At 36.4% G+C, this 12,870-nt stretch overlaps 1 protein-coding gene and 1 long non-coding RNA gene across 2 annotated transcripts; both read left to right on the top strand.

Moving 5' to 3' along the window:
• Nucleotides 1–2,948, top strand: LOC138404292 (uncharacterized). The gene is made up of 2 exons (XR_011238298.1): nt 1–1,155; nt 1,345–2,948. It is a non-coding gene; the product is annotated as an uncharacterized lncRNA (long non-coding RNA).
• Nucleotides 2,949–5,992: 3,044 nt separating this feature from the next.
• On the top strand, nt 5,993–10,254 carry LOC117988819 (caveolin-3-like). The gene is made up of 4 exons (XM_034976040.2): nt 5,993–5,998; nt 6,780–7,007; nt 9,009–9,188; nt 9,838–10,254. The coding sequence occupies exons 2-4, from the start codon at nt 6,927–6,929 to the stop codon at nt 10,024–10,026; spliced, it is 450 nt and encodes a 149-aa protein (XP_034831931.1). The 5' UTR covers nt 5,993–5,998; nt 6,780–6,926; the 3' UTR covers nt 10,027–10,254.
• Nucleotides 10,255–12,870: the final 2,616 nt, after the last annotated feature.

Here is a 12,870-nt window from a genome sequence, read left to right as displayed (position 1 = left end):
GAGCGTCCGTGACACGTCGTGGTGTGCGTGAGCTGCGCTATGAGTGAGTGAACCTACAGCCAGCCGCTAGTATGAAGCTTCCCCTCTGGTCTATATATCTACTCGTGTGCCTATAGCGTGTTGTTTTCTCGTGGCAGAGCAATTTGTCGCCAGTAGGTACTTAGTACTTGCCAACTATCGAAATGAGAGTTTTTAAAACATAAGTAAATGTTTTTGTTTTGAAATAAGTAATAATAATAATTTTAAAAAAAACATCAACTCTAAAACTTGAGGAACGATAGTAGTTCACTCGAATTTAGGAGTTGGGTGTTAGAAGGTAGATTGTTAGAGGACGTTCCATATTATCGTACAGTGCGACAAGGCTATCTTGGCGCGTGGCGAAAATCGGAACTAACGTTGCCGTCAAGTGTCCCCTTTGTTCTTTTTTGAATATTCTAAGCCTTTGTTCTCCAACAGCGCCCCCCTGTCAATGTCATTCAAGTGCCAAGAGAGCCTTGTCGCACTGTAGGTATCCTGCACGTTTAAGATACCTACCTACTTCATTTATCTGTGGTTTAACCACTGTTTAACCTACAGATTCATCTATTTTGGCGGATTATACCGACTTTAGCTAGCTATTCCTTATTTATCATGGACTTCCGCAAAGTAATACCTATCTGTTTCTATGCAACATTTGGTGAATTTATAGTGACCAAAGTAATTTACGCGACAGCTATATAAAAGTAGGGCATAAGGCGGCAGCCGCCATGAGTTCACGTAACGACGAGCGGACTAACGACTAGGCGCGTCGTAAGTAGGTTAACGTTAGGCCAACTACAGTGGCCACTTCCGGGATTTACTAGCTTTACAATCTTTACATCCGGGATTTGGGTGCTTTTTATGACGCTTCCTTCACTCGAGCATTAAAACCAACATAAATGCATACCTACTGTCAATACCATCAATATTTCCTCGATTCAGGATCGCGATATCGCGTATCGCGTGATAATTATTACAGTACATCACAGAAAGTAACTTAGAAGAAGATAGCAGATTTGTAAAGCACGTCATATGAGTGACAGAGACAACGCTCTACAAAGCCGAAATATCATTAAATACTAAAGGCCGATGTACATATCACTTTCTGCCGCGTACTGCATATTGATAGTGTAACATGTAACATTGTATAGAGCCTCAATAGCTCAACCGGTAAAGGAGTGGACTGAAAACCGAAAGGTCGACGGTTCAAACCCCGCCCGTTGCACTATTGTCGTACCTACTCCTAGCACAAGCCTGACGCTTAATTGGAGAGGAAAGGGGAATATTAGTCATTTAACATGGCTAATATTCTTTAAAAAAAAACAGGCAGGCCCCAATGATTCTAAAACGTTGTCCCTTAGTAGGGGCCTAAATGTCCACGCAACCACGTGAGCTTTGCCTTTGTGCTTTGCCCTAATGAAAGCTCCCATCGATTACGCCATGGCGCCTGAATATTTAATGTGTTATCTAGATCAAAATTACAAAGGTTGATTGCCACTGTATTGGTTTTTACGACCAGAACGCACCCTTACTAATAAACCGAAATATTTAATTAAAAATCACAATTAATGTAGAGGAATATTTACTAAAAACTTTGAGCACAATTTCCCAATAAATTCGTTTCATTTTTAAGGGTGCGATAAAACTTTATGATTTATAAAAATTAATACATTTTTAAATAAACATATTTTTTCGTAAATGCTATGCAAATAATTTTTTATATTAGTTACTTTTTAGGGTTCCGTACCTCAAAAGGAAAAACGGAACCCTTATAGGATCACTATGTTGTCTGTCTGTCTGTCAAGAAACCTGCAGGGTACTTCCCGTTGACCTAGAATCATGAAATTTGGCAGGTAGGTAGATCTTATATCTGACATTTGGGAAAAAATCTAAAAACCGTGAATTTAGGGTTAGATCACACAAAAAAAATTAAATTGTGGTCATGAAGTAATAATTAGTATTTTCAACTTTCGAAGTGAGTGACTATATCAAGTGGGGTATCATATGAAAGGTCTTCACCTGTACATTCTAAAACAGTTTTTTATTTATTTTTATGCATCATAGTTTTTGAATTATCGTGCAAAATGTCGAAAAATACGACTGTAGTACGGAACCCTCATTGCGCGAGCCTGACTCGCACTTGGCCGGTTTTTTTGTATAATTACTTAACTTAGTTGTATATATTAATACTGGACATAACATGTTGTCGGAGTTAATATTAACTATTTTAGAGAATATAGTTGCGTAAGATTAAATAAGGTATTATAGGCCTAGATTTAATAATTCTGGTGCAATATTCACACTAAAAGCATGCTCTATAGTCTATATCTGTTTACAAATACATTCACAATATTTTAAATATTATATTATAAGACATTTTTTCTGTTATAACATTATGAAGTGTAATTAAAAAGTATTGCTGCTCAATGCATGTTTATATGCGCAAATTAATGCAAAAATAATATAGGTAAGTACCTAGGTACGTAATTAATTGTAAGATAAATTTTGTATTTAATGAACCTTTTGAAATCGTAAGCTTTTCACAGAAAAACAACTAAAACATTAATTTAATTCACTGGACTCATAGCTAAAAGCTTACATGAGACTACGGTTCTCATATTTTTCTTGATTGATAAAACTTATTAACTTAGTATTTACATTAAATATTAATACAACTTAAATGTAATAAACAATGAGGAGGTTTCCAGGTAGCGTTCAAGAAAATTTTCATAGATGGCGCTAAATTCTACAACCACTAAAGATGAAAAATAATACCAATATCTATATGATCTACGAACCTGCTCATTGCCCAAAATAATGGAACGATATATTCATTAAGCATAAAGTTTTGCGTGTGCAGAACGGTGCGTGTACATTTGTAAAGACCATAATATTAAATTAAGTGGACTTAATAAACAATTTATATTTTAGACTTTTCTTTTATTTCATCACCATTCAGCATTTGGAACCTGATGTTTTTTTTAATTAGAGATCCATACGAAAATTGTGTTAAGCTACCCGTGCAAAGCAGGTAAGCTATGGTAGTATGGTATTTAATGAGGTCGCCTAGTATTAAATAATAAATAGTGCCCAGAGTGAAATAATTTTACAATAGGTAGGTATAGTACGCGACGACAGGTCGAGATGGCAATCGGGGAGGTAACGCCCCGCACACCCGCACAGCCCCTGCGCTAACCTGATGCGGACGAGCGCGGATGACGTGTGGGGCGCCCCCCCCCCCCCCCCCTCATACCCCGATTGCCATCTCGACCTGTCGCGAACTATACGTGACTCCACGCGTCACAATAATGGCCTCCACAAAACGTTTGCTTACAACGGAATATATTTTTTTTTAATGCTAATGGTAAATAAATAGCCCACGCGAGTACCTACTTAGAGAAAGTACCTAGTATGCGTTTTAACTAAGAATGGCGCCGTCATACTTGAAACAATATTATAATGTCATACATTCTTCACTCAATACCTACTCATTGTTTTTGTATTACTGCTTTTTTTTAATTTTTTTTCTTTTAAAAAAACCGGCCAAGTGCGCGTCAGGCTTGCGCAATGAGGGTTCCGTACTACAGTCGTATTTTTTCGACATCTTGCACGATAATTCAAAAACTATGATGCATAAAAATAAATAAAATCTGTTTTAGAATGTACAGGTGAAGACCTTTCATATGATACCCCACTTGATATAGTCACTCACTTCGAAAGTTGAAAATACTAATTATTAGTTCATGACCACAATTTAATTTTGTGTAATGTAACCCTAAATTCACGGTTTTCAGATTTTTCCCCAAATGTCAGCTATAAGATCTACCTACCTACCTGCCAAATTTCATGATTCTAGGTCAACGGGAAGTACTCTGTAGGTTTCTTGACAGACAGACAACAAAGTGAGTATAAGGGTTCCGTTTTTCCTTTTGAGGTACGGAACCCTAAAAACCGAATAAGTGTGAGTCAGGCTCTCGCAACGAGGGTTCCGTACTACAGTCATATTCTTTCGACATTTTGCACGATACCTGTAATTCAAAAATTATGATGCATAAAAATAAATAATGATACCCCACTTGATATAGTTGTCTTATTTCGAAAATTGAAAATACTAATTTTTAGTTCATGACTACAATTTTTTTTGTGTGTGATGTAGCCACGAATTCACGGTTTTCAGATTTTCCCCTAATGGTAGCTATAAGACCTATCTACTTGCCAAATTTCATGATTCTAGGTCAACGGGAAGTACCCTGTAGGTTTCTTAACCGACAGACAGACAACAAAGTGATCCTATAAGGGTTCCGTTTTTCCTTTTGAGGTACGGAACCCAAAAAAAAACTTATTTTTCGGAATTCTTAAAATTTTATTGAGATAAGAGAAAAAACTGTAAAATTTATACGAAGCTATTGTATATTTGTTGTGGTTGAAATGCATGCGAATAACAAAGTACCTATGTAGTGCCTACTTTCTATGGCGATGGTCTTCTCAGTTGAAACACATAGTAGGAGCAACGATCTGAAACTACCAGGGCTGTGTACTTAGTTATTAAAAAAACAAACTTCTTTTACCTGAAAACCACATCGGATATGCGTTAAGAATTACCGACCTTTGAAGAAAGTTATAAGTACTTTCTTATAAGAGCGGTGATAGCTTAATTAATAATAATATAATAATAATAATAATAATGTTCTTTATTTCAAGCAAAATGTACCCATATTATTACAGAAGTTATTAAAAATTATAAATAAAATAAAATAAAAATATTAAAATCTAAAATAGAATAATAACAAAAATAAGTACAATAATGTATATTGTATAGTATTTCTATCATTATTATTATTATTGGCTTAGTGGGCGTCAGCTTCCTATTCGGGAGTTCGATTCCGAGCATGGATCTCTTAACTTTTCGGGAAGTTGTGTGCGTTTTTAGCAATGAAATACTGTGAAATCTGCACTGGGCCAGCCTTTAAATTAAATCCTTTTCATTATGAGATGAGACCCGTGCTTAGTAGTGGGCCGGCGACAGGTTGAAATGACAATTGTGCTGCAGGTCTCCTCACATGATTTTCATCGTTAAAACAAGTGATATTTAAGTATTTATCCAAAAAGTTGGAGGTGCGTGCTCGGTATCGAACCCCGGATTTCCCGAATTGGTGGCTGAAGCCTTTTAACCACTAATATATCATTGCAACACTACTCAGGCTGACATACATAAATTTAAAAGCCTGTTAATAAAAGATTTAAAAAAAACACTGATCAAATTCGGTCACCCATCCTGCTACCGACTTCGATCAAAGATGTTTAACCAGTACAATTGGGTATTTGCCTACTTTTGAATTTGATAAACATTATTACTTTATTATAAACTAGGATAAAAATAATGACGTAGGTACACTGAAAAAAGTATTAAAATCCAACAAAGATTTACCAAGTTAGGTACAGGCATTTTAATTTTGGAGTGGGAGGGTCTTCTATCCCTTTCTCGCAAAACGAAAATTTGTATGAAACCACACGAAGCTACTATGGCATTAGTAGGTGTGACGTCAAACTGCTGTATCGCTATCTCTGTCTAATCAGAAATATTTAAATGCTTATAACTTTTTTGTTATTTGATCGATTTAATTAGTTTTTTCAGTTTACGTCATTATTTTTATTCTAGTTTATAATAAAGTAGTAAAAAAATAATTAATTTGAACTATAAAAACATAATGTACATTACAAACTAATTAATAATTTAAACTAAAACTAAAACCTTAAAAAATATAACATTATAACTAAAATATATTATTAAAAGGAGTCCCTTTAGGCAAGGTTCCGAAGATACTGGTAATTATAAAAAAATTGGAGTCAAATACCCAATTAACAAAGTAGGTACCTAAATCATTTGTTCCAAATGAAGCAATGTATTAGGGAAACATGCAACATGTGCGTCATATAGAGCATGCGCACAGACGGGGGCAGCTGAAACAGTTTTCAGAAAGTAAGGAAATGTGTTTAGTATTATTGTGAGCTTTCGGAGAGAGCTAGGTACTATGTACTGACGGACTTTACGCGGGCATTACTTAGGTACAAAAAATATTTAGGTATTTACTTGAAGAAATAGGTCTTTTAAATGAGTTCGAGTATTATTAGGAACAGACTTAAGAAGTTTTAAAAATAGATAAGAAGAAAGTAGGTAGGTATAAGAAAATACCTCGGTAAGAACTTTTATAAACTGTGATTCAAGAAGACTTAGTGATTTACAACAATAATGTACAAACACCTATTTATTCAATTACAACAAAAATCAAGTGCGAAGGAAACTTAGGTACAATGCAATATTCAGTGTTCGCGATTGTACTAAATCTAAATATATAAAAGGAAAAGGTGACTGACTGCCTAACTGACTGATTGACTGACTGACTGGGTCTAGCAACACACAGCTCAAAGTACTGGACGGATCGGGCTGAAATTTGGCATGCAGACGTAGGCATCTGCTAAGAAAGGATTTTTGAAAATTCAACCCCTAAGGGGGTGAAATAGGGGTTTGAAATTTTGTAGTCCACGCGGACCGAAGTCGCAAACATAAGCTAAGTAGTTGGTAAATAAGTACTGGAAAGATGAGAAATCTTTAGGTAATGAATGAATCGTTGAAAGAATTTTAATCGCTGCCGCTGCGATTGGCGGCAATTTTCTTAATCAGTAACAAATCAAGCTTCTCTTTTTTAAACCCCGACCCAAAAAAAGTTATGAGTTTTTCGACTAAGCGTTGTCCTACCTAGGTGTGGTCAGCTTGCCTACAGTTTCCTGCCCACTTTACAAATAAAGTCAAGCTGTTACCCGAAATATCGGAGCCTACGTCCGCGCCGCCGGTCTTGGCCCCCGATGACCGGGAGACCAAGCGACGGCTCCAAATCTTCCCGGGGAGGATGGCCCAGGCCAAGCCCGACAGCGGGATCCGGGAGACGCTAGAAGACAGGGATCCTAATCGACTCAACCAGCACATACAGGTGACGCACACAATCCATTTTTTTTAAATTTTTAACATAAAACCTCGGAGACTTTAACGTGAAATAAGTGAAATGTTACGTTTATCTTAAGTCTGAGCAAAGGCACAGATAGTATTATTTTCTCTTATCTAGGTATACCTTTGCTCAGACTTAAGTTTCGGTTAAAACGAGACAGGTTTATACGCCACGCCAGTGATATAAGCTGTCGCGCTTTAACAGTATGTAAAGTGAGCAAAGTCAATGTGTGTTCTTTAGAAACAAAGTCATGCTTTAGTTAGGCGTCGATCGCTCAGTCAATCTCTAAAACTTTAGAATCACGATGGGGCTAGCGTGCCCGTGTCAGACAAAACAAAAGTCCCGTAAAAAAAAAATATTAAGATTACTAGAATTCAAAGTTGTAGCTTCGCTTTCACTGTAAGGTACGGGATAGGTACCAGGTACCTAATATTATAAGCGATGGCTTGGATATACAGACACAAAAGTAAAGGATTGACCGTCCATCATCGATTAAAGCATCGACCCTACATTAAAGTAGCACTCAACATGCTAACACTATTAAGTATAATTATTACTGCATACGTCAACACACACTGTACATGTTGACGCCTGACCTTCCTGCAACGTTGATAGTTGTGACGGAATGCAAATATATCTACTTATGTAGTTCTTAGGGGAAACGGCTCAAGTTAAGGCTCGGATTTGTATTTTATATTATTAATGTAAATGGGCCATATCCAGGGGCCCACCATGTCACGGGCATCCAATTGGGTATTTGATTACATCAAAAATACATTATTGATTATTGCTCAGTGATTATTGAATAGAGGGTCTTCCAAAATACGTAAAATCCACGTCCTTTGTAAGTTTTAAGTGTAATAACCATTTTAAATAATTATCTGTACAATATTTTCTGCCGCGTACTGTACGCAGCTGAAAATTCTTATGTAAATTCAACACCAGTCACCAACAAAGGTCCTAGGAAGGTAGTTATTAATTAACAAGTCACGTTATGATTTACACAAGCCTGAAGCCAAGTATAATCAGATAAGGTTTTCTTTAAACAATTTGGCCGGGTAAGGTCCATTTACAGTCTGGGTACCTACCTACACCCAGGCGACTGGCGAGCCCACTACATGCTAGTGGTCACGCGATTTGCGTGTACCTGCGATGTTTTTAATTTCTTTTCTTTCCTTTGTATGGCGTGCTTATTATTTTTGGATTCTTTTGTTTAAAACACTAGCTATTTATGGAGAACTCGCAGGCATGCAGGTTTCCTCACGATGTTTTCCTTCACCAAGCAAGCAAGCGATATTTAATTAATTAAATCGCACATAACTCCGATAACTTCCGATAAAATATTAGTCATGTTCCATAATATTTAGGTATTTAAATCGTAATTTTTTAGGCGATAGTTAATTTCATGGTTACTAATTACCACACAAAAAACTTTCCAAGAACGTTCTACAGAAAAAGAAAACAAAGAAAAACCACAGACGGATGAAAGTTTTCGAAAAAATCTCCTAAACTACTGAAAATCGCTGAATATACATAGGGGTGATTTGGATACCCCTTAATATTATAAGGTATTCAAATTTTTCTTTTGGACGTCACATCCCCGGCCACCCTGTATAGAATAGATATCGTCGCAGGAAAGGCAAATTTACTGAAGCTCCAAATGGCCATTTCGAGAAAAAGCCGTTTTAATTTTTTTTTTCTCGTTTTTAATTCATAACTTTTTTCCCCGCACACAAATTTCGATGACGTCAAGGTAAACTTTTATTAATTTGTCATTTTCTATGCCCAGAAGTACAAACCATAATAATTGGACTGCTGGTTTGTGATATTATACTCGTAGATATGTCAAGCCGGCCCTTTACGCTTGTAGCAAACAACAAACAGCAAGCATCGGGAAACACCACGCTCGCTTCACATGCTTGGTGTTTGTCACAAGCATGTGGATGTCAGTATCTCGTTACGTTACGGATTATTTTAATGTTACAGATAGTATGGGACGACGTGGTGGGCGAGCCCGAAGGTGCCCGGAGTCCAGAATGCGCGTGGCGACTCAGCCACCTGTGCTTCAAGCACACCCGGAACGTTTGCTACACCCTGCTGGCCGTGGTGGCCGCTCCACCCTGCGCTGTGCTGCTGGGCTGCGGGTTCGCTTGTCTAGCGTTTGAGGTACGGTATAAGTCCCGCAAATTGCTAATGCGCGTGGCCGCCATTTTAATGACTTCAGCACTAGACTGAAGTTTCGAGCTGATGGTATATTTTTATTTCGGCTGACGTCAAAATGACGTCATTTCGATGTTAATGGACATGGCTGTGCAATAGCAATTTGCGGGACTTTTACCGATATTCACGACAGAGGAAACAACGTCGAGACTGGCAGGCTTCGAATGTTACCTACATTTGACGTTAGGTGGGCTTTTTGTGGCTATTTTAAACGACTAAGTACCTTTGATTTCACGACACTCCTTCCGTAATATTTGACTGATGTTTTAGAACCGAGAGTATCCTCTCTCTAGTTCACAAGGTGAAGAGTGAGTTCGCCAAGTACTAGTTCAAATAGAATAGAATAGAATATGTTTTTATTCAAGTAGACTTTTTACAAGCGCTTTCGAATAGTCGGGTAGTTTTAATTAATTTATTTATTTTTATTATTCATGTACCAAAATTGTAGTTACAAAGTAATAATAAATTAAGTTACATTGGAAATGCTTATCTCTGTATATTTACCACTGGTTCGAAATGCCGTTCCGAGATTTTTAAAAAATGTCGGCGGTAGGTAGGTAATTTAAATTTTTAATCTACACTTGTTTTTTTCCAGCAAATCTGGTGCTCAACACCATGTCTGCGATGCCTGAAGATCTACTGGGCGTCGCTGAGGACGTTCGTGCAGTCGTGTATGGCGGCCACAGTGGCGCCCACTATGGAAGCCGTCGGCCACGTTTGTCGTCACGTCCGCGTCAATGTGCGACGCGACGCGCCTGAGGAACGCGATCTATTGGTAGTCTAAAAAATTCTAAAATAGAGATCATTATCATCATCGTCAACCGATAGATGTCCACTGCTGGACATAGATCTCTCATAGTGACTTCCACGCGCCATAATCCAGTCGACCCTTTTACGACTCGTTTAAAGAGAATGGATTTATCATGGAAAACTAAACTGGAAAAGTACAAAAGACCAGACTCTTTTGGCACTTGAATAACATTGACAGGGGGGCGCTGTTGGAGAATAAAGGCTTAGACCATAGATTATCTACTATATACTAGAGATAGATGTGCGACTCTAGATTTCTTTTTCAAAGTTACGCGTGTGCTCACATCTAGAGGGCACTAAAAGCGCGCAAGGCGTGCGAGAGCGCGAAAATTTAAATACTATTTAAATGTACTTTACTAGAATATTTTATATTTTTGAACATGTTTTAAAAAAACATCAATAATTCCATTAACGTTTGTTTAAAACATGTTTAAAAATATATATTACAAGAGTGACTCTTTAAGATACTAAATTATAAAACACTAGAAATAAAAAGGTTTTAAGGGTTTGTAAAATATTTTATTTTCATAAATTCGTTACTAGGTACATAAAATACATACCCAAATTCAAGACCCATGAGATTGTGAAATAGGTAACGCTCAAATCCAAAATTTTTGGTTATTTACTTTTCATAACTTTCATATTACTACCACAACTGGTGTATTTCAACGATCTTCAAACTGGTGATTGCAAATTTGATAATTCGTAACTATATATTATTTCATTATCAGTCTTGCTTTCTAAATGTTGTCCTACTATCTCTTTTCATTGTTTAAATGGTTTCAAGGAGAGGAGTAGCCAGGTTTTGGAAAGCCATGCAAACATCTGAAAAAGTAATAACATAAAATATGCATTAGTCTATACTTACTTATTGTACTTAATTAGTTGATAGCTGATACCTATAATATAAAAATAACTTAGTCAATAAAGTTCAAAACAAATGTTGTAAGTACACTTAATTACAAAACAAAAAATTTACAGAATTAGTAGTTAATAATCCATAGCAATATGATAAATGCAAAAGTGTGTCAACCTGTCTGTATGCTAGCTTTTTACAGTAAATTTGTGTAACCGTTTATGATGAAAGTTAGTACAGAGATAACTTGCATCCAGGAAAGGACATAGGCTTCTTTTGTCACGGAAAACTCAAACAGTTCCCATGGGATTCCCAAAAACCCTAAATCCACCTAGACAAAGTGGTGGTCATCATCTGTTTGGTACAGAGATAGCTTGCATCAGACGGTTGTAACTTGTAGGCCACATTTATCCCGGAAAATTGGACTTCTCACGGGATTTCTAAAATAGTTTTTTCGAGCGGACGAAATCGCAGGAACTATATACCTAGTATCATGATAAAATACCTAATGTGCTAATGGTGCCTTAATGGTGCATAGAGTTTGACTCATTGAAGTAATTTTGAGTTAGATTACGAGTAAGCTGATTTTATACTTACCGAATTAGTCACATCCAGACACACATCGAGATCTCCGTGGCATTTTTCTGCACAAATATATTCACAGAAAAATCATTTCACAAAGCAAAAACAAGTCCGTAATCCGTAGCCGTGGTCAATCGTTCAGGCATAAATCGAGTCACTAAATCAATCCTTAGAATATAGTTATCGAGGTTGTGAAAGGAAATACAGACTACAGAGTCCTGTTATTAAAGCAGGGTCAGATAAATTTAACAGAAATATAAATATTTACTACAGCACACGAAAACATGAAAACTTGGTTATAATTTATTAATGTCATTAAAATTACACCAATGTGCCCGCCATCTATTGACGTCTTTTGTAAACTGTTCTCTATTTGTTTAGCCGTGCTCGCGCTTAGATGGCACCACAAGCGATTTTCAATTTGCGATTTTTTAATGTTCTAGAGTTGCACCCCTATGGCTTAGACTATTTAAACAAGAACAAGTGAAAGTGTCCCCACTTGACGGCAACGTTAGTTCCGATTTTCGCCACGCGCCAAAAGAGCCTTGTCGCACTGTACCAACCGTAGATTGAGTAAAAAAGGTAGATTAAAGTACTGTGTAACCGCGTATGAGATAGCGATTGCACTACGTAACGATGAATAACACGACAATTATTATTACCATTGTTTAGTACTCAATATTTGTATTAACCGATCAACAATATTTGTATTAAACGTTTTTTATGTGAAAACAAGTAAATAACTAATGAGAAATACAATTATGCCACGAATTCTCATGGTTTGTTTTGCAACTAAAGTTGCATACCTTGTATGTACCTATTCTTGAAAAAAATCGGTTACACGATAAGGGACAAAAATAGGTTAGCTGCGTCTCTGTTCATTACATTAGTTTATCTGTGCTCCCTTTTTAGTGTGAATGAGAAAGCAAACGTTCCTGGATCTAGCTTTATTACTCTATCTACGGTACCAACTAAGTTAATGCCATAGACTAAAAGCTCTATTTTTAAATGTGATTTGATAAAGACCTTTGCCGCCTCATTTTCAAAAACGGAATGCTGCGTGCGTTTAGTTTTACCAACTTGTGGCACAATTTTTTTATTATCTAGTTAAAAACTTGAAATAATTAAGTACCTTAATAAGGTACCCTACTTTAATAAAAGCAATAATTTCGATGTTTTGTATGTGAAGTTATTATTAGTTATTTACTAAACTAGAGAATAAAATATTAATGCTAATTATTTAATTTGATAAATACCTACCTAAGTAGGTACTTAAATAAAATAAATAGATGCCGTAAGTGCCTTTTTTGAATGTACCTACTTAAAATAAGTAAGTTTTATATTTAAGTACAGGTACGAATTACTTACCTTTAAAACATT

Source organism: Maniola hyperantus, chromosome 2 (genome assembly GCF_902806685.2).
Source record: "Maniola hyperantus chromosome 2, iAphHyp1.2, whole genome shotgun sequence".
In the NCBI taxonomy this organism is placed as follows: Eukaryota; Metazoa; Arthropoda; class Insecta; order Lepidoptera; family Nymphalidae; genus Maniola; species Maniola hyperantus.
This window is presented reverse-complemented; position numbering and strand designations above follow the sequence as displayed.

What these genes read in the sequence shown, in the direction of transcription:
- LOC117988819 (XM_034976040.2), top strand. Translation starts at nt 6,927, where the DNA reads ATGGCCCAGGCCAAGCCCGACAGCGGGATCCGGGAGACGCTAGAAGAC. An exon ending in GACTCAACCAGCACATACAG is followed by an intron (nt 7,008 to 9,008) that starts GTGACGCACACA and finishes TTAATGTTACAG; the next exon opens with ATAGTATGGGACGACGTGGT. An exon ending in TCGCTTGTCTAGCGTTTGAG is followed by an intron (nt 9,189 to 9,837) that starts GTACGGTATAAG and finishes GTTTTTTTCCAG; the next exon opens with CAAATCTGGTGCTCAACACC.